The sequence below is a fragment of the Oncorhynchus keta genome, chromosome 14 (genome assembly GCF_023373465.1).
Source record: "Oncorhynchus keta strain PuntledgeMale-10-30-2019 chromosome 14, Oket_V2, whole genome shotgun sequence".
NCBI lineage: Eukaryota > Metazoa > Chordata > Actinopteri > Salmoniformes > Salmonidae > Oncorhynchus > Oncorhynchus keta.
The window spans coordinates 33,173,691-33,199,722 of record NC_068434.1 but is presented as its reverse complement, the minus strand read 5'-3'; the positions used below and the strand labels follow the sequence as shown (position 1 = coordinate 33,199,722).

At 48.7% G+C, this 26,032-nt stretch overlaps 1 protein-coding gene across 3 annotated transcripts in view; it reads right to left on the bottom strand.

Moving 5' to 3' along the window:
• Nucleotides 1-3,436: 3,436 nt before the first annotated feature.
• The window catches only part of LOC118394064 (transcription factor COE2), a 46,879-nt gene continuing 24,283 nt past the window's right edge, over nucleotides 3,437-26,032 (bottom strand). For 2 of the 3 annotated variants that reach the window (XM_052461528.1, XM_052461529.1), the window contains exons 7-16: nucleotides 13,685-13,766; nucleotides 11,692-11,833; nucleotides 11,372-11,502; nucleotides 10,991-11,117; nucleotides 10,769-10,857; nucleotides 7,681-7,746; nucleotides 5,429-5,603; nucleotides 5,048-5,233; nucleotides 4,722-4,889; nucleotides 3,437-4,502 (exon numbers count right to left, since the gene is read on the bottom strand). In XM_052461528.1, coding sequence (XP_052317488.1) covers nucleotides 4,471-4,502; nucleotides 4,722-4,889; nucleotides 5,048-5,233; nucleotides 5,429-5,603; nucleotides 7,681-7,746; nucleotides 10,769-10,857; nucleotides 10,991-11,117; nucleotides 11,372-11,502; nucleotides 11,692-11,833; nucleotides 13,685-13,766 — 1,198 coding nt within the window. In that variant the 3' untranslated portion in view covers nucleotides 3,437-4,470. Of the gene's footprint in view, nucleotides 4,529-4,721; nucleotides 4,890-5,047; nucleotides 5,234-5,428; nucleotides 5,604-7,680; nucleotides 7,747-10,768; nucleotides 10,858-10,990; nucleotides 11,118-11,371; nucleotides 11,503-11,691; nucleotides 11,834-13,684; nucleotides 13,767-26,032 lie in introns of all 3 variants that reach the window. The other variant, XM_052461530.1, reaches the window with a different exon arrangement.

Sequence of the window (26,032 nt, the reverse complement as noted above, 5' to 3'; positions counted from 1 at the left end):
ACCGAAGGGGTTCCTCGCTGTCCCCATAGGAGAACCCTTTGAAGAGCCCTTTTAAGGTCCAGGTAGAACCTTTTTGGTTCCAAGTAGAACCCTTTTGGGAGAGTTCTACCTAGAACCAAAAAGGGTTCTACCTGGAGCTAAAAAGGGATCTTCAAAGGGTTCTCCTATGGGGACAGCCGAAGAACCCTTTCGGAACCCTTTTTTCTAAGAGTGTATATTTGTATCTGTTGCCAGTATTCACAACTGTCGTTTTCTACTCAGGCTGCAATTACATGTTTGAATGTTTGCCTTAAAATAACATTTTGTGTCACTTTAAACCAGCTGTGGCCACCTATAATTGCATCTTCCCATGTGTTTTTAGGTCAGACATAGTTTCTGAGGTGGCCCGACATAGAACCTGCACATCTGGGTCCTCCACACAGTAGCCACACATCATGAACATCAGAATGAGGTACCATATGGCACCGTGTGTACATGAATTAAGAACATGCAGTTCTGAATATAATGATTGAGTACATCTGGCTTCATCCAAGCATCGTTCACCCCACACTAATACTCTGCAAGTGTCATTCAACACACACACACGCACATACACACAAATTGAGACAGAGGGGCAGAGTCGTCCCTCTGTGTTCACAGAGCGCACTTTTCCAAAGTGAACAAAAGCTTAGGACAGACAGATGAGGTCTGTGTCTGTGGAGGAGGGTTGTTTGGGGGGTTGTCTTATGGGCCAGCTATCTGTCTATCCCATCTGTCACCCCACTCTACTGACACCCAAGGGAATGGGGATGGGGGGATCATTTTGGAAAACGAAAGGGGTTTCAGTAGTCTAATGCAGGGTTTCTCAAACTCGGTTCTGCTCCCCCCACGCACCCCCTCGGTGCATGTTTAGTTTTTTTTGCCCTAGCACTACACAGCTGATTCAAATAATCAAAGCTTGATGTTGAGTTGGTTATTTGAATCAGCTGTGTAGTGCTAGGACAAAAAAATGAAACATGCACCGAGGGGGGGCCCAGGACTGGGTTTGAGAAACCCTTGTCTAATGGGCAACAATATAGGATTTGGTGATTGATTGGCCAAAGGCTGCAGAGAGTGAATGGGTGGGGTGGGTTGGGTTGGGGTGGGGTGGGGTCGAGCCAATCTACACATCTATTTGACCAAACAATCCCCCTCTCAAGTCCCATTATAGACTGCCTTTAGCTGGTCATCATCTAAGATTCAAATGAGAAGGGGATGAACACACACACACACACACTGCACAAACTGCACACACTCTGGGATAATGTCAGCTTAATGCCGGGCCATGCTGTGGCCCGAGGGCTAATTGGGTAAATAAACACAAACACATCCCTTGAAAGGGTGGGTGGATGGACTTTTGTCTTATACTCCCTACTTTTCTTTGTCTCATATTTTGTTCTATTCTACCTTGCTACACGATGAGCAAATTCATATTAAAATATCATCCATTTATTTACATTTACATGTAAGGCTTTTGACATGAAAATGGTGACGCTCCTTAAAATAAGAGATTGTGTAAATCTGTGAGAAGTGCTCGATGGCAGGTGGTGTAACATCCTTCCTTAATTGAATGTGTGATCAGAAGACAGTGAAATGGCACCTGTGATACAGCAGCCAAAACAATAACAACTAAACAGTCCTGAGGAAGACGAGCATATGGCTCCTGCACCACTGGGCAGAAGGAGCACTCATTGGGATGAATGCTGAGGTTCTGACAACAAAGCTGACTTAAACTTGTCAAATTAGCAGCATGTTTACAGTGAGAGAGGGAGAGAGATGGAGAGAGAGAGGGAGAGAGAAACAGGGGCAGAGAGTGAGAGACGGGTAGCAGCCTTGACTTCTTTGACAAGTGCCACTTGATCGTGACAAAGAAATCAAACAAAAGCTAAGATTAAACGGAGCCAGAGGGTCCTCTCACAGAGCAGCTCTGCCTTTTGTGTTCAAAACCGCTATTACTCCATCATTGAGCATATTTATCTAAATATCCTACTGTAGTGTACACTCAGACTGTAGAACACAACCACACACATTGACACACACATGGATATGAATACACTCAGTGCTGCCCCACCCCTCCACTGCTTTGAGCGTTGTGTTAATGAAACAGTTGCTGTTTCCTGGCATAACATTAATTACCCCATCAAAAAAAGAGCTGGTAATTAACTGCCCTCCTTTACCAGTGCTAATTACATTAACAGAGAGAAGCCATTACAGAGGGGGAGAGGGAGCAGGAGAGAAAGAATGAAGGGATGAAAGGGGATTGAAACAAAGACTGACAGAAAGAATGGCAGGGTAGCGGAGAGAGAGGGGGAGATGGGAAAGAAAGAGGGCACACGCCAGAGAGAGAGAGGAGGAGAGGCTCATGTGGTTCTCAGTGGGGCCCCCAGAGGCCTGGTCCTTAGAGGAATAAGCAAGGTTGCCGCTGGAGAGGAGAGTGATGGGGGGATGTTGTTTATCTTTAGAGGCAGTAGCTACACAGTCTGCAACGCACACTCCACAATTAAGATGCTGCGCCTCATCAGCTATGTATACAAAGCAGTGTCAAAATACACAAGCATACAGGTGAGTCAAAAACTTGTCCTGGTGTATTCCTGAATTATAGTCCCATAATGCTGTAGGTAGCAAAACCTCACTTGCCTAAATAGTTTTTAATTGGTCATACTATGGATATCTGTACATTTTAATTGATGTCTAATTGGCATAGATGCAAACACAAAGTCAGGTGCACACACACAAAAATATACCTTGTTTCTTCAACCTTCCTCATGTTTCAGTTATGAATACCCAACAGTGAGCTCTTACTTTGATTTTTGCTTTATTTGGGAGGACAAAATATAATTACACCTTATGATATACAAACCACAATTTCAGACAATCATGTTATTCTGTACCATTAAAAAAGAAAGATGGCTTTTGAACAACAACAAAAAATGTGTGACCTTACATTTGACTAACTGTTATCAAAGAAATAAAACCAGTCAAGCACTGGAAACAACTTTGAATAGATGTCAGCTAAAAAACAATACCTGTATTCTGTGTTTTCTAATCCTGAGCATGATGTGTGTATTGTGCTGCAACAGTGAGTAACAACACTGTTGCATTGGTTTATGACAAATCCCCAATATAACCCTTTGATCTCAGTTTGTGCTTGCGACTGTACTGCATAGTGACCAGAGACTGTGTGGAATGAAACGCATCAAATGAATCAACAATGAAAATCGTAATGTTCGACATACAATTTCAAATTGGCCACATGAATGAAATAATACGAGGGAATCAGTGTTGAAATAACATGCATAAAAATGTATAATAATATATGCTAACTAGTTTTCCTTTATAGAGAACAGCAAGGTCATTTGCTTTCTTTGACATTGGACATAATGGTTCCATTTTGTTATGTGACAAACCAGGAAAAGAGTATTGGCCAAGGATTTTATTTCAAATAAACATTGGAGTACTACTTCATTCTCTCTTACATATTAATCAACAGTCATGTCTAATAAAACCCTCAAAGATTTCAATAAAAACAAGAATAATGACAAGATAGAGATAATCATGTATATAACAATTGCAAAAAAGGAATTAAAACACGTTTATATTATTCCCTAAACTAAATGTAATAATAAGTTAAATTGCTTGTTTTTTTCTTCTTAAATAAATCAATATATGAATTACTTTTTTACTTTTTATTACCAACACTGGAGGACAAAGAATTTGCCCTTGTAAAATCGTGGAGATGAGAACAAAAAATAAAGGGTCTATCATTCTGGAATGTAAAATCACCTTCAAAAAGTCTACGACAAAAACCTTGGAGTCTTCAGATGCCTTTGACAGTGTCCTTAGAGACAAATATCACCCTGGTTCATTGAGTTTCGGCACATAGTATCAGAATTTTCCATTGTCCATTCAGTTCAGTGCTCTAACAACAAATCATCAACAGACATATTCTTCTACCACATCCTCCGCTAGCCAAGAGGTTGATCAGTTTGGGGTAGGTGTTGTTGGAACAACCAAACGCTGCATACGGCTGTAGCGTTGGGTGGTATGAGTGCTTTTGAAGCTCGTGAAGGCATCTTGACACTGACTTCTGCTTTCCTTTCAAAATACAGAGACACCCATAGTGCACCCTATAGGGCTCCACTGTGTTGTGGTGTGGCCCAAGAAAGTCTCATGTCTTTGCAGCTACTACAGACGAAGAGGTCTTCTGTCTGCATCTGGAGTGACTGCCTGGTCTTTGGACTCTTTCTGTCCCATCCCTTTCATCCAGATGAATGATACATGGACTCAATTAGTGGCAGGGCATCAGTAAGGATAGTTGTGGGTGGTTGAGAAATCAGTGTGTGTTCCATCATCATCCCTGCCCTGTCAGTGCCTGCAGGGGGTGGCAGTGTTGGAGCAGTGGTCTGGTCTGGTCTGGTTTGTAGATGGTGGATGGGAGTTGGTGGAGTACTGCTACATCGGGGGAACTACCAGGCCGGTCATCGCTATAGAGAAAGAGAATAGTAATAATCTAATATGTTTTAGATACAAACTTATTTTTGAAAATAGCAATCATTATTATAACCCAAATAACAGCCAGACATATTTGTATTGTCATGCATGCCTAGCCTATGTGCATGTGGGTATGGATTTGCTTTTATACAGAAAAATGTTAGGGGGGTTACACAGAAAGGGGTGTTTCTAAGATTGTAGTTTGGTTCTACCTCTGAAGCTGTTGCCTCCTGAGGCGGGGCAGGCAGGAGATGAGGATCCCTGGGGCCGGAGAACGGGAGCAAAGGCACTCTTCTGTTTGGCTGAGGACGGGAAGGAGGAGAACGGCAGGAGGGAGGAGGAGGAGCTGGAACCCGGGATGGTGGGACTAGATGGCATTACTGTGAAAGAGAGAGAGAGAATAGTTGTTGTTACTTTATAACAGAAGGATTCTATGCACTGGTCAACCTTTGTCAATGGTGGGCAATGATGTTTTATTGTAGCAGGGACAGGAAGAAAACACAGGACAGAGTGATTGAGTCAGAGGAGACACACTCACTGCCATAGGGAGAACCAGTGGGGGAGGCACTGCTAAAACCAGGGGATCCTGGCACCCCCAGACTAGTCATGGGCACTGCCCCATACCCGCCACTCATGCCTCCACCTCCCCCATAGCCCGACTGCTGAGGGGTGGAGGCAGAGGGGTATCCCCGTGGGGACAAACTGCTGGAGTTACGAATATAACCTGGAGAGAGAGAGAGAGAAACAAAGAGAGAGACCGATAGAGTGTTAGAACAAAAAAGACAGAGGTAAGGAAAACACAGGACGAAAAGTGATTTTCACACTGGGGATATCACAGCACCACCTAGAAGAAAATCGCAAAGGGACAGACTCTTGTGAATATCACTATAAATCACATAGTAAGTCAAGTACTGCTCACCCTGGCTGGTTTGTCCTGGCTCTCCGATGCTGACCCCCAGCTGGGAGGGGTATGAGCCTAGGCCCATGACACTGCCGTGGGCTGGGGAACTAGGCAGGGCCTGCAGCTGGTTGTGGGAACGGGGAACACTGTACAGGGCCTCAGCAATGTCCGCTGCACGCTTCAGCAACATGTCCTAAAGAGACAGACAATAGTTAGCCAGACATCAGAGATTTATAGTAGTTATTGATAAGAGTAACAGCAAAAGAGACAAGAACTGCAGAGTTCTTTACTTCAGACTTTAGTCACAAATTTGATGACTTGAGACTTGACTTTGACTTGGAGCCTCATGACTCGGGACTACCCTCTTATATTTGAGACTGATGACTTGAAATGATCTGGCTAGGTTTTGTCATGTTTTGTCACTCATTTTGTGGCACAGAGAAGCCATAGACAGTAGCCGCAGCATCGCCCTTGCAACAACAAAAAATGTGCAACAGATTGGCTAGTGAAACGCACACTTGGCCCTCTGATTGGACCAGAAAACTGTCAATCAACACCAATCGGGTGAGCTAGCCAACAGATTGCTGATTTACTGTACAGCCATAGGATCGGGTGCAGCGCAAACGTCAAATTGTGGGGAGAGTTGTGGGGAGAGAGGACAGCCATAATAAATAAACATGCAGCTCCAAAAATAGTTTGGTGATCAAGAATATTAACTGTTTTCTTTGCAAGCTCGGCAGCAATGGGGCATCAAGCGACAGTTAGACTACTAGCATAGGCTTACTGGTCTTTTGGCATGCTAAAATGGCTTGACATTTATATATATATATTTATAATTTACTTATACTTGCATTTGGAATTTGTTGTTAAAATGAATTATTACTGTGGCGAGGATCCCCCACAGGGGCTCTCCAACTCCTTCCAGTGGAGAGCCGGTTTGTTCAACTCTTTAAATATCTGCTGTTGTTTTCACACATTTAAATGCATATGTGGTAAGTCTATATTCCATCTAATCCTCCAATAATTACGAGCGTTTCGTAATTCCATCACCATACCATTTATTGCAACACTTAGACATTTCTATTTCATGTTTCATATGATACATTTTCATTTAGCCCGGGCGCTGTGTTTATTGTGCACATGAACATTCGCAAGACTCATGAGGTAGAAGTTCTGTTCATTTAATTCAATGTATGGTTTCGGGTTATGTCGGAGTTCTGTGTGTCTGTGTCCTATGTCTCTGTCATTCTGGATGTGCGTAATAGTAGAATGCGCTAGAAATAGGGAATGGGAAAGGGAAAGGGGGATACTTGGTCAGTCGTCCAACTGAATGTATTCAACTAAAATGTGTCTTCCGCATTTAACCCAACCCCTCTGAATCAGAGAGGTGTGGGGGGCTGTGGGGGGCTGCCTTAATCGACATCCACGTCTTTGGCGCCCGGTTAACAGTGGGTTAACTGCCTTGCTCAGGGGCAAAACTATAGATATTCACCTTGTCAGCTCGGGGATTCGATCCAGCAACCTTGCAGTTACTGGCCCAATGCTCTAAATATAGCAATGTGGCCTGCGTGCCACGCTTTGGAGTCAGTATGTTGAATAAGAAGAAATTATTGTTCTATGTATGAATGGTGATGAAATATCATTAATAATCATTAAGTCTGATTAAGACAAATGTACCAATGTAACAATGGATGTGGAAATTGCCATTTAAATATAGAACCAGTTTATTGGTTGTAATTGCCATTTAAATATAGAACCAGTTTATTGGTTGTAATTGCCAATAGGGTAATTGTATGGTCCTGGGAGGGACTCCTGTTAGACAGATTCCATTTGGCTTCTCAAGGGGAGGATGTGCAGTCTTGCCCTCTACCTGTGTCTGTTCAGATAGGACAGGTTGAGCCTGATACAGAGGCTATGTATTTTGGACCTTCTATATTTATTTGGTCAATCTATGTTGTATGATATGGCCCTTTAACATTGGATCACCAAGACCTGTAAATAAATCAACAAACTGAGCACATCAACCTGCCTTGCCTGCTGCTGATGTCATGACCTCACGACTGCTACAAGGTCATTATTTTACAATGACATCATCTAAATGTGTTGCAGACAAAATAATGAAAAGGGCTGTCTGGTAGCTTGAATAAATAGACAAAGATTTGAACAAGTTATTGCATGTATAGATTCATGTTTTACTCGACTTCAAAACTTGTGACTCGATTTGACTTGCTTGTGACTCGGTGCCACCTCTGCTGAACAGCGCTGGTTACCTGATTACTGTGTGGGTTTCCATACAAGGCCTCTACCAGATCAGCTGCTCTCTTCAGTAGCATCTCCTACACACAGACAGAGAGACATGAATTAGCCTCTGATGTTACATCGTGTGTACTGTATGTAAAGTGGGGTGTGATGACAGAAGTCACCATGTGTGCTGCAGTCTGGTGTGGTGTAATGTAGTGTGGTGTTGTGTAGTGTGGTATGGTGTAATTTAGTGTGGTGTAATGTAGTGTTGTGTAGTGTGGTGTGGTGTGGTGTAATGTAGTGTGGTGTTGTGTAGTGTGGTGTGGTGTAATGTAGTGTGGTGTTGTGTAGTGTGGTGTGGTGTAATTTAGTGTGGTGTAATGTAGTGTTGTGTAGTGTGGTGTGGTGTGGTGTAATGTAGTGTGGTGTTGTGTAGTGTGGTGTGGTGTAATTTAGTGTGGTGTAATGTAGTGTAGTGTGGTGTGGTGTGGTGTGGTGTAATGTAGTGTGGTGTTGTGTAGTGTGGTGTGGTCTGGTGTGGTGTAATTTAGTGTGGTGTAATGTAGTGTGGTGTGGTGTGGTGTGGTCTGGTGAAGTGTAATATAGTGTGGTGTAGTGTGGTGTGGTGTAATGTAGTGTGGTGTAATGTATGTAGTATGGTGTAATGTAGTGTGGTGTGGAGTGGTGTAGTGTGGTGTGGTGTAGTGTGGTGTAATGTAGTGTGGTGTTGTGTAGTGTGGTGTGGTGTGGTGTAATGTAGTGTGGTGTTGTGTAGTGTGGTGTGGTCTGGTGTGGTGTAATTTAGTGTGGTGTAATGTAGTGTGGTGTGGTGTGGTGTGGTCTGGTGAAGTGTAATATAGTGTGGTGTAGTGTGGTGTGGTGTAATGTAGTGTGGTGTAATGTATGTAGTATGGTGTAATGTAGTGTGGTGTGGAGTGGTGTAGTGTGGTGTAGTGTGGTGTAATGTAGTGTGGTGTAATGTAGTGTGGTGTGGTGTAGTGTGGTGTAATGTAGTGTGGTGTGGTGTGGTGTGGTCTGGTGAAGTGTAATATAGTGTGGTGTAGTGTGGTGTGGTGTAATGTAGTGTGGTGTAATGTATGTAGTATGGTGTAATGTAGTGTGGTGTGGTGTGGTGTAGTGTGGTGTAATGTAGTGTAGTGTGGTGTGATCTGGTGTAGTGTAATGTAGTGTGGTCTGGTATAGTGTGGTGTGGTGTAGTGTGGTGCAGTGTGGTCTGGTGTAGTGTAGTGTGGTCTGGTGTAGAATGGTCTGGTGTAATGTAGTGTAGTCTGGTGTAGTGTAGTGTGGTCTGGTGTAGTGTGGTGTGGTGTAGTGTGGTGTAGTGTGGGCTGGTGTAGTGTGGTGTGGTGTGGTGTAGTGTGGGCTGGTGTAGTGTGGTGTGGTGTAATGTAGTGTGGTGTAGTGTAATGTGGTGTAGTGTGGTGTAGTGTGGGCTGGTGTAGTGTGGTGTGGTGTAATGTAGTGTGGTCTGGTGTAGTGTAGAGTGGTGTGGTGTAGTGTGGTCTGGTGTAGTGTGGTGTAGTGTAATGTAGTGTTGTGTAGTGTAATGTGGTGTAGTGTGGTGTAGTGTGGGCTGGTGTAGTGTGGTGTGGTGTAATGTAGTGTGGTCTGGTGTAGTGTAGAGTGGTGTGGTGTAGTGTGGTCTGGTGTAGTGTGGTGTAGTGTAATATAGTGTGGTGTGGTGTAGAGTGGTGTGGTGTAGTGTGGTCTGGTGTAGTGTGGTGTAGTGTAATATAGTGTGGTGTAGTGTAATATAGTGTGGTGTAGTGTAATATAGTGTGGTGTAGTGTAATATAGTGTGGTGTAGTGTAATATAGTGTGGTGTAGTGTGGTCTGGTGTAGTGTAATATAGTGTGGTGTGGTGTAGAGTGGTGTGGTGTAGTGTAATATAGTGTGGTGTAGAGTGGTGTGGTGTAGTGTAATATAGTGTGGTGTGGTGTAGAGTGGTGTGGTGTAGTGTGGTGTGGTGTAGTGTGGTCTGGTGTAGTGTAATATAGTGTGGTGTGGTGTAGAGTGGTGTGGTGTAGTGTGGTCTGGTATAGTGTGGTCTGGTGTAATGTAGTGTGGTGTAGTGTAATGTAGTGTGGTGTAGTGTGATATAGTGTGGTGTGGTGTAGTGTGGTCTGGTGTGGTGTAGTGTAATGTGTGGTCTGGTATAGTGTGGTCTGGCGTAATGTAGTGTAGTGTGGTGTGGTATGGTGTAGTGTAATGTAGTGTGGTGTGGTGTGATATAGTGTGGTGTGGTGTTGTGTGGTCTGGTGTGGTGTAGTGTGGTATAGTGTGGTCTGGTGTGGTGTGGTGTGGTGTAGTGTGGTCTGGTATAGTGTGGTCTGGTGTAATGTAGTGTGGTGTAGTGTAATGTAGTGTGGTGTAGTGTGATATAGTGTGGTGTGGTGTAGAGTGGTGTGGTGTAGTGTAATATAGTGTGGTGTAGAGTGGTGTGGTGTAGTGTAATATAGTGTGGTGTGGTGTAGAGTGGTGTGGTGTAGTGTGGTGTGGTGTAGTGTGGTCTGGTGTAGTGTAATATAGTGTGGTGTGGTGTAGAGTGGTGTGGTGTAGTGTGGTCTGGTATAGTGTGGTCTGGTGTAATGTAGTGTGGTGTAGTGTAATGTAGTGTGGTGTAGTGTAATGTAGTGTGGTGTGGTGTAGTGTGGTCTGGTGTGGTGTAGTGTAATGTGTGGTCTGGTATAGTGTGGTCTGGCGTAATGTAGTGTAGTGTGGTGTGGTATGGTGTAGTGTAATGTAGTGTGGTGTGGTGTGATATAGTGTGGTGTGGTGTTGTGTGGTCTGGTGTGGTGTGGTGTGGTGTAGTGTGGTCTGGTGTGGTGTAGAGTGGGCTGGTGTAGTGTAATGTAGTGTGGTGTGATGTAGTGTGGTCTGGTGTAGTGTAATGTAGTGTGGTGTAGTGTAGTGTAATGTATTGTGGTGTGGTGTAGTGTGGTCTGATGTAGTGTAATGTAGTGTGGTATAGAGTAGTGTAATGTGGTGTGGTGTGGTGTAGTGTGGTCTGGTGTAGTGTGGTGTGGTCTGGTGTAGTGTAGTGTAGTGTAGTGTAGTGTAGTGTAGTGTAGTGTAGTGTAGTGTGTTCTCACTCACCTTGGCCAGTTTGTCAGGGTCACCAGGGTGTCTGGGGATGACCTTCTGAAGTCTCTGGAAACCGTAGTCTATGGTGGGCTCATTCAGCGCTAAACACAAACACAGATACATCAGCACTAGGTCCTGACTCATCACATGTAATGTTTCTGTTTGATATGTTGTTGGTGAATGGCTGCTGGCTGGGGTAGGTGTGGCTGTGAGGTAAATAAGAGGTGTGTTTACCTGTGTAGATGAAGCGCCCAGGTGTCCCCTTGCAGAACTGTTTGGATTTGTAGGACAGCGTGACCTCCACGACCCCTGGGATGTGGCGAGGGGGCGTCTGGACACGGATGGCGTGGGGCGTGATCAACTAAGAGAAAGAGGGAGAAACAGAGCCAAGACAGAAAATGAGCAACAAACGAGACTATTTGATCGTCTACAGTATCTGATAGAATAATACGGTCTGCTCTCATAATGCCAACACATAACAGGCAGCCAACAAATGACTGTGCTAATGAGACAATCCATATGCGTTTGCTACCTTGTCCCTTATGCTTTCAATCAGTAACAGTCTCGTTAATGAGTTGTTTTAAAGAGACAGTTACAGTGAAGCCACATAGCTACCTCGCTCCACACCAGCATGCTGCCGAACACCACCTGCAGCCCGTCAAAGAAGTTCTCCCCGATCACAATGACCATGGCCCCGCCCGTGGTCCAGCCCTCACTGGGGCTGATGGCTTTGATACAGGGTGTGGCTGTAGAAGAAGAGCAATACGGTCCTTTTAATTGAACTCATTCCACATCCTGGCAATGTATTTAGTGTCTGATTAGGGGGTCAGCCCTAGACCTTGAGGTTAGCCATTGTGAAGCACAGTGAAGTGGATAACATGAGTAAGCTACAGTATGCATCAGTACATCAGGGTAGGTAGTGGTGTGTGTCTTACCGTATTCCATGCCGTTCTCCACTGACTCTCCCGGCTCCAGCCTGCGGGCTCTCCGGCCGTGTTTGGAGTTGTTGTGGACAAACATGTTGTCAGACACAGCTAAGACATGTCCGTCTACACTCACAGTGCTGGACAGGACCACCTGAAAGACAGGGGGAGGTCGGGAAGATCAACTCACGTTGTATCTGGGTACCTAAAGACATGTTACGTCACTTTATGTGAGATTTGGTTTCCTGCTAAAATAAATCCCTTGGCTACAATCAATTTCAGCATCCAGTTCATATAAATATTTCTCAACGGGTAATGTGACGACCCTACTAGATCATATTTTTACATCACCAACCCTCTCTCTGTGGCCTCTCTCCCTCCTATCCCCTCCTGAGGCTGTGGTTGGAGTTTCAGGCCTCATCCCTCACTGACACCAGACATATGGACTGAATCTCCTCTTTTTACTGTGAGTTTGAGTATGATAAATGGTGGCCATAATTTGATTTCTGGCCAACAGCATGTGTGTCCCTTCCTCTCCACAAAGTACACATGTTCACCATGGAGGACATGCAATCAAAATATGTGGATGTTCTTGTGTGCTTGCCTTGGGTCTTGTGTGCTTGCCGTGTTTAAGAGTGTCCATATATCTATATGTGTACATGCAGGAAGGGGGTGGCGGTAGTTGCGTGGTGACTATGAAATGCTGATGGACATTCATTTCTAGATATTTGGAAATAGGCTTTGTCATACGCAGGTGGAGTGTTTAGGACTTATCGGTATTGCAGAGCTGCATATGTAGAGACTGGAGCACAGACGCACAGAAAGAAAGAGAGAGAGAGAGAGAGAAAGCAGATGTTCTTGTAGATGGTTGACTAGGAGAGGAAAGTAATCTGAAGGAAAATAACAGTAAATTATCGATCAAGCAGCAGCAACGGGCTCCTGTCCCGCTCTGATCGTCTTTTAACCTGGAGGTGAGGGCCTTGGAGCGGCCACCCGCTCATAACAAGAGAGAGAGAATAGAGAGAGAGAGAGAATAGAGAGAGAGAGAGAGAGAGAGAGAGAGAGAGAGAGAGAGAGAGAGAGAGAGAGAGAGAGAGAGAGAGAAGAGAGAGAGAGAATAGAGAGAGAAAATAGAGAGAGAGAGAGAGAATAGAGAGAGAGAGAGAGAGAGAGAGAGAGAATAGAGAGAGAGAGAGAATAGAGAGAGAATAGAGAGAAAATAGAGAGAGAGAGAGAGAATAGAGAGAGAGAGAATAGAGAGAGAGAGAGAGAGAGAGAGAGAGAGAGAGAGAATAGAGAGAGAGAGAGAGAGAATAGAGAGAGAGAGAGAATAGAGAGAGAGAGAGAATAGAGAGAGAGAGAGAGAGAGAGAGAGAGAGAGAGAGAGAGAGAGAGAGAGAGAGAGAGAATAGAGAGAGAGAGAGAATGCCAGACAGGGGCTCCGGTGCTGAAAGACAGCAGAGGAAGTGAAACGGGAGTGTCCCCTGTGACCACTTCCTGGGTCACGGAGCATGACCTCCCCCATCTGGAGCCAATCACTCAATTCTTGACAACTTCCTGAAACACCTCAGCCTATTTCCTGCCTGCCTCCCCCCCTTGTCTCTCCCACCCCACTACCCCCTTCCCTTTCTCTTTCCATCTATCCCTCTTTGTTTCTCTATTGATTTTTAACTTTCCCCTCCATTCCAGTGCTTGAAGTTCTGATATGGAGAAATGTGGTCTCACCTATACCTGGGCAGTTCCTGGATAACAAAATACCCTCTTTGTGAAAGTAGAGTGGAAAGAAATTCATGTTTTAAAAATCTATGTTTTAGATAACCACACCCTCCCTCCCTCCCTCCCTCCCTCCCTCCCTCCCTCCCTCCCTCCCTCCCTCCCTCCCTCCCTCCCTCCCCTCCCTCCCTCCCTCCCTCCCTCCCTCCCTCCCTCCCTCCCTCCCTCCCACACATAGGCCTACATGAATACACACAAACACCCCTCTCTCTCTATCTCCTACACTCCATACCTGAAATCTCCTCATGTCCCTTGGGTTCCCTGCTGTCTTCAGGCAATTTTGGTTACACTTCAGGAAAAACTTCAAAAAGAATCTGCAGGGGAAAAAGAAAAATAGTGACATCAATAACTCAATAGACAGGAATATATCACATGGAAGAACAACACATTCATTATTTGTTGGCCTTATTTAGTGGCATTAATCATTTCAAATCAGTCAAGAAGACGCTGATTGGTGTTCTGGTCATAGAGATGCATTATGAACAGTGAGTGTGTGCGTGCCTACACGTGTGTGAGTCTGCTTGTGTGTGTTTGCATGTGCGTGTGTGTGTGTGTGTGTGTGTGTGTGTGTGTGTGTGTGTGTGTGTGTGTGTGTGTGTGTGTGTGTGTGTGTGTGTGTGTGTGTGTGTGTGTGTGTGTGTGTGTGTGTGTGTGTGTGTGTGTGTGTGTGTGTGTGTGTGTGTGTGTGTGTGTGTGTGGTTAATGCTGCTTCGTGATATCTGCCCTTGCATTAATCACTGCTGTTTAGTTTAGCATTAGAGTCAATGTTATTACACTTTAAATCAAATGATGAAAATTTGTAATGCAGTCCAGTGAAAACTGCGGCTGTGTTTCAAAGTGAACAGGAGCCCGTGATATATGCCAGGGGACTCTGGGGACCCCATGGTATCCCACTATGCTGCATCTGAACCTCCACATGGGAACAGTGGAGGATGAGAGAAAGGAAACTAGAGTGAAAGGAGGACAGAGACAGAGTGTTTGTATGTACATTTGCATGAGGTTTGTGTGTGTATTTTCTCATGGATGTGTCTCATTAACGTTGTGTGTGTGGGGGGGAGATCAGAGTGTGGAAAGAGAGAGACGGGGTGCTGATAGCCTCCACTAGAGCAGAGAAGAGGAGAGAGATGGAGAGACTGAGATGAAGATGTGGAAAGGAGGGAGAGACTCCAAATCCCAGGTGTACACAGTTCGGCAACATAGCCCGCTGCCATGGCAACGCGGCTCTGCCGCAATCCCAAAGTCCCCACGCTGAGAGGGAAAGACTGAGACGGGAAAGAGAAGGCAACCACAAGGAACACACATTCCATCACAGAGAGCGAGGGAGAGAGGAGGGGGAGGAAGTGATAGAAAGGGGATAGGCAGGGGAGATAGTTGAGGGAGTAATGAAATGGTCTGAAGAGAAAAAGAGAATTAGAGTGAAATGGGCGTGGTGTAGAGATCAGGACTACTAACTAAACAAACAACAACAGTGATGAGGAGAAATGAGAGAGAGGCAGGAGCTGGGCGGCTAGCTATCCGATCCCACCCACATTGAGATCACTGCAGATATAAGTCATATTAATGGAGAGACTTTGTTTGGAGAGGGACTTCATATTGGCCCCGCAGCCCAGAACCCTCCCATTCAATGGTCATTTCTCCTTCCCTCTCTCAGCCTCTTTCTCACTCTTCTTCCATCACTCCCTCCCCACGTCCCTTGTGAACAGGCCCTGGCTCAGAACTAGCGCTTGGTTCCAAGACAGTGTCCAATATTTCTTGATTTGAGCTATTTCAGCGGAGGACAATCAATATTGTTGTTGGCGGAGGGTGATTCTGATTTATCAGTGAGAGCTGGGACCTCCAACCTCACAGCTCTGCTACAGTTGGGCCCGGGGTGGATGTGTGCAAATGGCCACATCGCCTCTCCCTCCCTTTAACCACTTCCTCCTCTTTATATCACTATCCCCATCTCTCTCTCTCTCCGTCCTTCCCTCCATCACTCCCTCTCTCCGTCATTCCCTCCATCACTCCCTCTCTGTCCTTCCCTCCCTCACTACCTCTCTCCGTCCTTCCCTCCCTCCCTCACTCCCTCTCTCCGTCATTCCCTCCATCACTCTCTCTGTCCTTCCCTCCCTCCTTCCCTCCCTCTCCCTCTCTCTGTCCTTCCCTCCATCACTCCCTCTCTCCGTCCTTCCCTCCATCACTCCCTCTCTCCGTCATTCCCTCCATCCTCTCTCCTCCTCTCTGTCCTTCCCTCCCCTCACTCCCTCCTCTGTCCTTCCCTCCTCACTCCCTCTCTCCGTCCTTCCCTCCATCACTCCCTCTCCGTCCTTCCCTCCATAACTCCCCCTCTCTCCCCTCCTCTCCTCTCCTACCCTTCCCTCCATAACTCCCTCTCTGTCCTACCCTCCATCACTCCCTCTCTCCGTCCTTCCCTCCCTCACTCCCTCTCTCCGTCCTTGCCTCCATCACTCCCTCTCTCCGTCCTTCCTTCCCTCCTCACTCCCTCTCTCCGTCCTGCCTCCATCACTCCCTCTCTCCGTCCTTCCTCCCCTCCCTCTCTCCGTCCTTCCCTCCATCACTCCCTCTCTCCGTCCTTCCCTCCCTCCTCTCCGTCCTTCCCTCCATCACTCCCTCTCTCAGTCCTTCCCCTCCGTCCTCTCCTCAGTCCTTCCCTCCTCACTCCCTCTCTCCGTCCTTCCCTCCATCACTCCCTCTCTCAGTCCTTCCCTCCATCACTCCATCCTCCCTCTCCGTCCTTCCTCCATCACTCCCTCTCTCCGTCCTTCCCTCCATCACTCCTCTCTCCGTCCTTCCCTCCATCACTACCTCTCTCCGTCCTTCCCTCCATCACTCCCTCTCTCAGTCCTTCCCTCCTCCATCACTCCCTCTCTCTCTTCCTCCGTCCCTTCAGTCCTCCCTCCTCACTCCCTCTCTCCGTCCTTCCCTCCTCACTCCCTCTCTCCGTCCTTCCCTCCATCACTCCCTCTCTCCGTCCTTCCCTCCATCACTACCTCTCTCCGTCCTTCCCTCCATCACTCCCTCTCTCAGTCCTTCCCTCCATCACCCATCACTCCCTCTCTCAGTCCTTCCCTCCATCACTCCCTCTCTCAGTCCTTCCCTCCATCACTCCCTCTCTCAGTCCTTCCCTCCATCACTCCCTCTCTCCGTCCTTCCCTCCATCACTCCCTCTCTCCGTCCTTCCCTCCTCACTCCCTCTCTCCGTCCTTCCCTCCTCACTCCCTCTCTCCGTCCTTCCCTCCATCACTCCCTCTCTCCGTCCTTCCATCCTCACTCCCTCTCCATCCTTCCTCCTCTCCCTCTCCAGTCCTTCCCTCCCTCACTCCCTCTCTCCGTCCTTCCCTCCATCCTCCCTCTCTCCATCCTTCCCTCCCTCCCCTCTCTCCGTCCTTCCCTCCATCACTCCCTCTCTCCGTCCTTTCCACTCTCTCTCTCCGTCCTTCCCTCCATCACTCCCTCTCTCAGTCCTTCCCTCCTCACTCCCCTCCGTCCTTCCCTCCATCACTCCCTCTCTCAGTCCTTCCCTCCTTCCCTCTCTCAGTCCTTCCCTCCCTCACTCCCTCTCTCCGTCCTTCCCTCCATCACTCCCTCTCTCAGTCCTTCCCTCCATCACTCCCTCTCTCAGTCCTTCCTCCCTCACTCCCTCTCTCCGTCCTTCCCTCCCTCACTCCCTCTCTCAGTCCTTCCCTCCATCACTCCCTCTCTCAGTCCTTCCCTCCCTCACTCCCTCTCTCCGTCCTTCCCTCCATCACTCCCTCTCTCCGTCCTTCCTCTCTCAGTCCTTCCCTCCCTCACTCTCTCTCTCCGTCCTTCCCTCCATCACTCCCTCTCTCAGTCCTTCCCTCCCTCACTCCCTCTCTCCGTCCTTCCCTCCATCACTCCCTCCCAGTCCTTCCCTCCATCACTCCCTCTCCAGTCCTTCCCTCCCTCACTCCCTCTCTCCGTCCTTCCCTCCATCACTCCCTCTCTCCGTCCTTCCCTCCATCACTACTCTCTCTCCGTCCTTCCCTCCATCACTCCCTCTCTCAGTCCTTCCCTCCATCACTCTCCCTCTCTCAGTCCTTCCCTCCATCACTCCCTCTCTCAGTCCTTCCCTCCATCCTCCCTCTCTCCGTCCTTCCCTCCATCTCCCTCTCCAGTCCTTCCCTCCATCCTCCCTCTCTCCGTCCTTCCCTCCATCACTACCTCTCTCCGTCCTTCCCTCCATCACTCCCTCTCTCAGTCCTTCCCTCCATCACTCCATCACTCCCTCTCTCAGTCCTTCCCTCCATCACTCCCTCTCTCAGTCCTTCCCTCCATCACTCCCTCTCTCAGTCCTTCCCTCCATCACTCCCCTCTCTCCGTCCTTCCCTCCTCCTCCCTCTCTCCGTCCTTCCCTCCCTCACTCCCTCTCTCCGTCCTTCCCTCCCTCACTCCCTCTCTCCGTCCTTCCCTCCATCACTCCCTCTCTCCGTCCTTCCATCCCCACTCCCACATCCTTCCCTCCTCTCTCTCAGTCCTTCCCTCCCTCACTCCCTCTCTCGTCAGTCCTCCTCTCTCCGTCCTTCCCTCCCCCTCTCTCTCTCCGTCCTTCCCTCCATCACTCCCTCTCTCCGTCCTTCCCTCCTCACTCTCTCTCTCCGTCCTTCCCTCCATCACTCCCTCTCTCAGTCCTTCCCTCCCTCACTCCCTCTCTCCGTCCTTCCCTCCATCACTCCCTCTCTCAGTCCTTCCCTCCATCACTCCCTCTCTCAGTCCTTCCCTCCTCCTCCCTCCTCCGTCCTTCCTCCATCACTCCCTCTCTCCGTCCTTCCCTCCATCACTCCCTCTCTCCGTCCTTCCCTCCATCACTCCCTCTCTCAGTCCTTCCCTCCCTCACTCCCTCTCTCCGTCCTTCACTCCTTCCCTCTCCGTCCTTCCCTCCATCACTCCCTCTCTCAGTCCTTCCCTCCATCACTCCCTCTCTCCGTCCTTCCCTCAGTCCTTCTCTCCGTCCTTCCCTCCCTCACTCTCTCTCTCAGTCCTTCCCTCCCTCACTCTCTCTCTCCGTCCTTCCCTCCATCACTCCCTCCTCAGTCCTTCCCTCCCTCCTCCCTCTCTCCGTCCTTCCCTCCATCACTCCCTCTCTCCGTCCTTCCCTCCATCACTCCCTCTCTCCGTCCTTCCCTCCCTCACTCCCTCTCTCCGTCCTTCCCTCCATCACTCCCTCTCTCCGTCCTTCCCTCCATCACTCCCTCTCTCCGTCCTTCCCTCCATCACTCCCTCTCTCCGTCCTTCCCTCCCTCACTCCCTCTCTCCGTCCTTCCCTCCATCACTCCCTCTCTCCGTCCTTCCCTCCATCACTCCCTCTCTCCGTCCTTCCCTCCTCACTCCCTCTCTCCGTCCTTCCCTCCATCACTCCCTCTCTCCGTCCTTCCCTCCATCACTCCCTCTCTCCGTCCTTCCCTCCCTCACTCCCTCTCTCCGTCCTTCCCTCCATCACTCCCTCTCTCCGTCCTTCCCTCCATCACTCCCTCTCTCCGTCCTTCCCTCCATCACTCCCTCTCTCAGTCCTTCCCTCCATCACTCCATCACTCCCTCTCTCAGTCCTTCCCTCCATCACTCCCTCTCTCCGTCCTTCCCTCCATCACTCCCTCTCTCAGTCCTTCCCTCCATCACTCCATCACTCCCTCTCTCCGTCCTTCCCTCCATCACTCCCTCTCTCAGTCCTTCCCTCCATCACTCCCTCTCTCCGTCCTTCCCTCCATCACTCCCTCTCTCCGTCCTTCCCTCCATCACTCCCTCTCTCAGTCCTTCCCTCCATCACTCCATCACTCCCTCTCTCCGTCCTTCCCTCCATCACTCCCCTCCAGTCCTTCCCTCCCTCTCCCTCTCTCCGTCCTTCCCTCCTCACTCTCTCTCAGTCCTTCCCTCCTCCCTCTCTCCGTCCTTCCCTCCCTCACTCCCTCTCTCCGTCCTTCCCTCCATCACTCCCTCTCTCCGTCCTTCCCTCCTCTCTCTCTCTCAGTCCTTCCCTCCTCACTCTCTCTCTCCGTCCTTCCCTCCATCACTCCCTCTCTCAGTCCTTCCCTCCCTCTCCCTCTCTCCGTCCTTCCCTCCATCACTCCCTCTCTCAGTCCTTCCCTCCATCACTCCCTCTCTCAGTCCTTCCCTCCTCACTCCCTCTCTCCGTCCTTCCCTCCATCACTCCCTCTCTCCGTCCTTCCCTCCATCACTACCTCTCTCCGTCCTTCCCTCCATCACTCCCTCTCTCAGTCCTTCCCTCCATCCTCCATCACTCCCTCTCTCAGTCCTTCCCTCCATCACTCCCTCTCTCAGTCCTTCCCTCCATCACTCCCTCTCTCCGTCCTTCCCTCCATCACTCCCTCTCTCAGTCCTTCCCTCCATCCTCCCTCTCTCCGTCCTTCCCTCCATCACTACCTCTCTCCGTCCTTCCCTCCATCACTCCCTCTCTCAGTCCTTCCCTCCATCACTCCATCCTCCCTCTCTCAGTCCTTCCCTCCATCCTCCCTCTCTCCGTCCTTCCCTCCATCACTCCCTCTCTCTGTCCTTCCCTCCCTCACTCCCTCTCTCCGTCCTTCCCTCCATCACTCCCTCTCTCCGTCCTTCCCTCCCTCACTCCCTCTCTCCGTCCTTCCCTCCCTCACTCCCTCTCTCCGTCCTTCCCTCCATCACTCCCTCTCTCCGTCCTTCCCTCCTCACTCCCTCTCTCCGTCCTTCCCTCCATCACTCCCTCTCTCTGTCCTTCCCTCCCTCACTCCCTCTCTCCGTCCTTCCCTCCATCACTCCCTCTCTCCGTCCTTCCCTCCCTCACTCCCTCTCTCCGTCCTTCCCTCCATCACTCCCTCTCTCCGTCCTTCCCTCCCTCCCTCACTCCCTCTCTCCGTCCTTCCCTCCATCACTCCCTCTCTCCGTCCTTCCCTCCCTCACTCCCTCTCTCCGTCCTTCCCTCCATCACTCCCTCTCTCCGTCCTTCCCTCCATCACTCCCTCTCTCCGTCCTTCCCTCCCTCACTCCCTCTCTCCGTCCTTCCCTCCATCACTCCCTCTCTCCGTCCTTCCCTCCATCACTCCCTCTCTCCGTCCTTCCCTCCATCACTCCCTCTCTCCGTCCTTCCCTCCTCACTCCCTCTCTCCGTCCTTCCCTCCATCACTCCCTCTCTCCGTCCTTCCCTCCATCACTCCCTCTCTCTGTCCTTCCCTCCCTCACTCCCTCTCTCCGTCCTTCCCTCCATCACTCCCTCTCTCCGTCCTTCCCTCCCTCACTCTCTCTCTCAGTCCTTCCTCCCTCACTCCTCTCTCTCTCCGTCCTTCCCTCCATCACTCCTCTCTCAGTCCTTCCCTCCCTCACTCCCTCTCTCCGTCCTTCCCTCCATCACTCCCTCTCTCAGTCCTTCCCTCCATCACTCCCTCTCTCAGTCCTTCCCTCCCTCACTCCCTCTCTCCGTCCTTCACTCCATCACTCCCTCTCTCCGTCCTTCCCTCCATCACTCCCTCTCTCCGTCCTTCCCTCATCACTCCCTCTCTCAGTCCTTCCTCCTCACTCCCCTCTCCGTCCTTCCTCCATCACTCCCTCTCTCCGTCCTTCCCTCCATCACTCCTCTCTCAGTCCTTCCCTCTCACTCCTCTCTCCGTCCTTCACTCCATCACTCCCTCTCTCCGTCCTTCCCTCCATCACTCCCTCTCTCAGTCCTTCCCTCCTCACTCCTCTCTCCGTCCTTCCCTCCATCACTCCCTCTCTCCGTCCTTCCCTCCATCACTCCCTCTCTCCGTCCTTCCCTCCATCACTCCCTCTCTCAGTCCTTCCCTCCATCACTCCATCACTCCCTCTCTCAGTCCTTCCCTCCATCACTCCCCTCTCTCCGTCCTTCCCTCCATCACTCCCTCTCTCAGTCCTTCCCTCCCCTCCATCCTCCCTCTCCAGTCCTTCCCTCCCTCACTCCCTCTCTCAGTCCTTCCCTCTATCACTCCATCACTCCCTCTCTCCGTCCTTCCCTCCATCACTCCCTCTCTCCGTCCTTCCCTCCATCACTCCCTCTCTCCGTCATTCCCTCCCTCACTCTCTCTCTCAGTCCTTCCCTCCATCACTCCCTCTCTCCGTCCTTCCCTCTCTGGTCTCTCTGTATTGTATCCATCATGCTGTCATGATTTATATGTTTTCTTCGTAGTTTATGCTGTGTTTGAATCCAGTTTGCCTCATAGCCACCGATGAGAGATATATTGGATAATGTTCTGCTGTTTTCATATACTTCTTTTAAACAGTGCACTTGAAGATCCTTCAGTATGTGATTTCTACTCTGGTATATGATGGGGAACATTCTATTAATTTGCTTCAAATTCATGTGGGAACCCCCATAAAGAGACATGTCAGAGTCATTTATAACGTTACTGCGGGCTCCTTTGTTGGGCTAAATGACCGTGGCCATGGCCCTGCTCTGTCCCAGACACAGACACGCTCCTCTCCCTGCCCAGCCACCTGCTCACTGGATCTCTGGCCACTTCAAGTGCACCCAGCCAACAATGACCGCTCACTCCACCCAGTCACATTGGTGACTTCACAGCAGGGATGCGTGACATCCCTTTAAAGACACACTCCAGATGTAGCGACGACCCTCCAGGTTCTAGGCCGACATCCCCATTGGACAGTGTGCATTGGCCTTCCCCTTTCCTCTGACTTTCATTCATCATTCCCTCACTGTGTTTGTTTGTGTGACATTATAAACACTCATACACACTTCCATACAACCCCCCCTCCACCCCACCCCACCCCACCTCTGTCCTCCCCAAAAACCCATTCAGTCAACTTTCAGCCCCCTCAGTTCGGACGCACACAGCTGCAAATGCTGAAATTAAAGCGAGACATTGGTGCATATATTAGCATGCATTAGCCGCTTCCCCCTGCCCACTTAACATGCAAATCTCCCAGCCCCGTCGCCTCGCACCTTCTGCCACACATTCATTTGCTGAATTATAATTAGACTAATCTTGCATAATTAATAAGAAGTCGAGGACCCTCTGTTTTTCCCCCGCCTCTGTTGTGGTCGTAAAAGTTTAATATCGGGGTTGTTTGTTTTTGTTTTGGTAATGCAATACGCCCACACACCTCCCCACCCACAGGCTAGAGAGGAGGTGGACTTGTTAAGCATTGGAGGTGATCTGGATGTCAGAAGGAAACTGTGTGGAGAGGAATGTCCATTTTCAAAGGAGAACTCCTTTAGCTACACTGTGGCACACTGAGGTGTGCATTTGCAGCTTTGCCTCTCATATTAAAAGTGGTTATTCCATAACCAACTGTCACTGGAATTCATATTTACCCCACTAATTCAATTATGAAATTAATTTTGGGGGAGGGGTAACTTTATGTGACAAGTTGAGATGCAAGTTTAATATTTTATGAGTTGTCCAGTTGTCATTAATGTAAATCATGAAATATCTATGGCCCCTCCAACTGGGGTTCCCCACTACCCTCCTCAAAGACCTGATTAGGAAACACAAACAAAAGGTAGGCCCAAGTCTTAAGCCTTGGGATCAATTTCCACACTGGCTCCATGGGGAGTCTGTTTTTTCCCCTCTGTATCTCTGTCAAGGCCTCCAAATCCCCTTTGTCTGCATCTGCTTCAGTTCCCAAGACTAAACACAGGCCTCACAGCATGGGGAGAGCAATCCGCAGGGTGACAACTTGCTTAACTAAAACTAGTTCAGAAAAAAACGATAGTAAGTCATGACACTGCAATGACAGCAAAGTTACAAACTTAACTCCATAATTGTTTAATTCTTCCATGTTCATCTAGGCATTGACTGTCAGACAGACCACGTTTAGCCTCAGTCAGTCCTATCTGAGGCAACTGTTAAACATAGCTGATCCATTACATATGGCCTTAATCATATCGCTAGCACATAAGCTGCACAGGACCCTAACAATAACTTTCATTGGCATTTATCAACCTTCATTTCAACTGGCTTAAATTGCCATGTCACAGAGACACAGGGCATATCACTATCTATATGCTGATTAGACACAGCTGTATCAGTGTCTGTATCCGTCTATTAGATCTGCTATGGTGCATGGATTTAGCTACAATACACACAACTGGACTAGTTCCTGCAGCCTTGTCTTCCTGTGGGACAGTCCCATTATCTCATGTGAGCCTGGTCCTCTGTTTGGGACAGCTGCATTGATGACAATCATCTTTCAATAAAAGACTTGGGAGGAATTTGAACCGTGAGAGACAGAGAGAGAGGACTAAAATGGAGAGCATTTAGTTTGGCAGGGTGGGAGAGGCTCTGTTCTCTATCTAGGAACACCATCAGACAAAGAAAGGAGAGAGAGAGAGAGAGAGAGAGAGAGAGAGAGAGAGAGAGAGAGAGAGAGAGAGAGAGAGAGAGAGAGAGAGAGAGAGAGAGAGAGAGAGAGAGAGAGAGAGAGAGAGAGAGAGACAGAGATAGAGACAGAGACAGAGAGAGAGAGAGAGAGAGAGAGACAGAGAGGGACAGAGACAGAGACAGAGAGACAGAGAGAGAGAGAGAGAGAGAGAGAGAGAGAGAGAGAGAGAGAGAGAGAGAGAGAGAGAGAGAGACAGAGACAGAGACAGAGACAGAGACAGAGACAGAGACAGAGACAGAGAGAAAGACAGAGAGAGAGAGAGAGAGAGAGAGAGAGAGAGAGAGAGAGAGAGAGAGAGAGAGAGAGAGAGAGAGAGAGAGACAGAGAGAGACAGAGACAGAGACAGAGACAGAGGAGACAGAGAGAGAGAGAGAGAGAGAGAGAGAGAGAGAGAGAGAGAGAGAGAGAGAGAGAGAGAGAGAGAGAGACAGAGAGAGAGAGAGAGAGAGAGAGAGAGAGAGAGAGAGAGAGAGAGAGAGAGAGAGGGAGAGAGAGTGAGTGACAGGTCAGAAGTATTTAGAAGACAGGCGGAGAGAATGAAGGAAGAAGAGAGGGGTGGGGAAGAAAAGGCTGAAAGAGCGAGAGAAGAGAGGGAGAGACAAAAAGAGGAGGGGGAATGTTGACGTCCTGTATTCAGGGCCATCACTCATCAAACATCCCCCCATCGCCCCCCACCCTGGAAAAACAAAACAGTGTCCTGACATGGTGGGGGGGTAGGGGAAGAAAATTAGGAAACCAGATGTGAGGCATTAAAACATACTGACATGCTGAGGACCTTCCTCTGCCACACTCACACACTGAGAACATGAACTTACACACACACACACACACATGCACGCACACAAACATTACATACACCCAACAAACTCTATAATAATCGTACACATTCAAATAGAAAATCAAATACATGTAAACGCTACTTGAAATATATGCACAAAATATGAGTATTGGGTAAAGTTTCAAGGCTCCTGTCTATTGGCCGAGTTCTGCATAGAATATGAATATTTTACACCGATGCAGAAATCTACAGATGGGTCATCATGCATCAATGTATGGATATGCATCCAATTAGTATATGGAGTGGGTTGCGGTGAGGGATGGGGGTGTTTTGTTTTCCTCCATGGGGAGATTTGGGGAGGGATGAGGAGGACGGGGAGGAGGGGAACTGGGGAGGAGGTAATAAATACCCCTGGATCCCAGGGTCCCCTGGCAGACTGGAAGCTAGACTGGTCACCAGGGTTAACACCCGGGGCACCTGACCTTTGACACTGCTAATGGGGCATAGAGAACCCTCCACGAACTGATACCCCCTCTGTAGCATACCACCGCGGGACCATTCACACCAGCCTACTAACTTGTATTTTAGTACAGAAATCGTACTAGTCCATCTCTCACCTTTACTTAACATACTTTATATAACCCTAACCCTCTCTCACTCCCCCTCTCTCTCCAAACTGCCTTGCATGTTTAAAAGTCATCGACAAACCAACCCTTAGCAACTTGTTTTAGCAGGGGTTTCACTTATTTTAGATTAGTTTTATCGGGTGCACAGCTATGGGGGCGACAGGTAGCCTAGTGGTTAGCACGTTGGGTCAGTAACCGAAAGGTTGCTGACAAGGTAAAAAATCTGTCGTTCTGCCCCTGAACAAGGCAGTTAACCCACTGTTCCCCAGCAGGCTGTAATTGTAAATAAGAATTTGTCCTTAACTGACTTGCCGAGTTAAATAAATACAAATGCACCTCTGTCCTCTCAAATTTCTAGCACTAATCCCACTCTGTCATAATCTATAATATGGCCCATGTTAAGTCTCTCATTGATGGCTGTTTTAATCCAGGGATTAATCCTGTCTTCATGGTCTGACAGTCACACTAACAACCACACACTGACAGACAAGACCACTGAGTGATGGGTGGAGATAGGTACACCAAATCAATGGAAAGAGAAATTGGCGCGCTTTGCTCAAATGTTTGTAGTGACAAAAGATCTTTGGGTGCTGGCTTCAAAAGACATAAAGGGGAAGGAAAACCTGCACTTAGTGAAATATTCTTTGTTTTAATGTATCTTTTGAGCAGCAGAGGTCAGAACAAACGGCCGCACTTTGGCGGCAGCATTCGTCAGCGTTGGTGGAAGGGAAGCACTCACAGATAGTCCTGTGGTATCAAAAATAGCGGCTAGATTCTTTGGAGAGGTGCCACACAGACTGAAACAGAGCATGGGGAA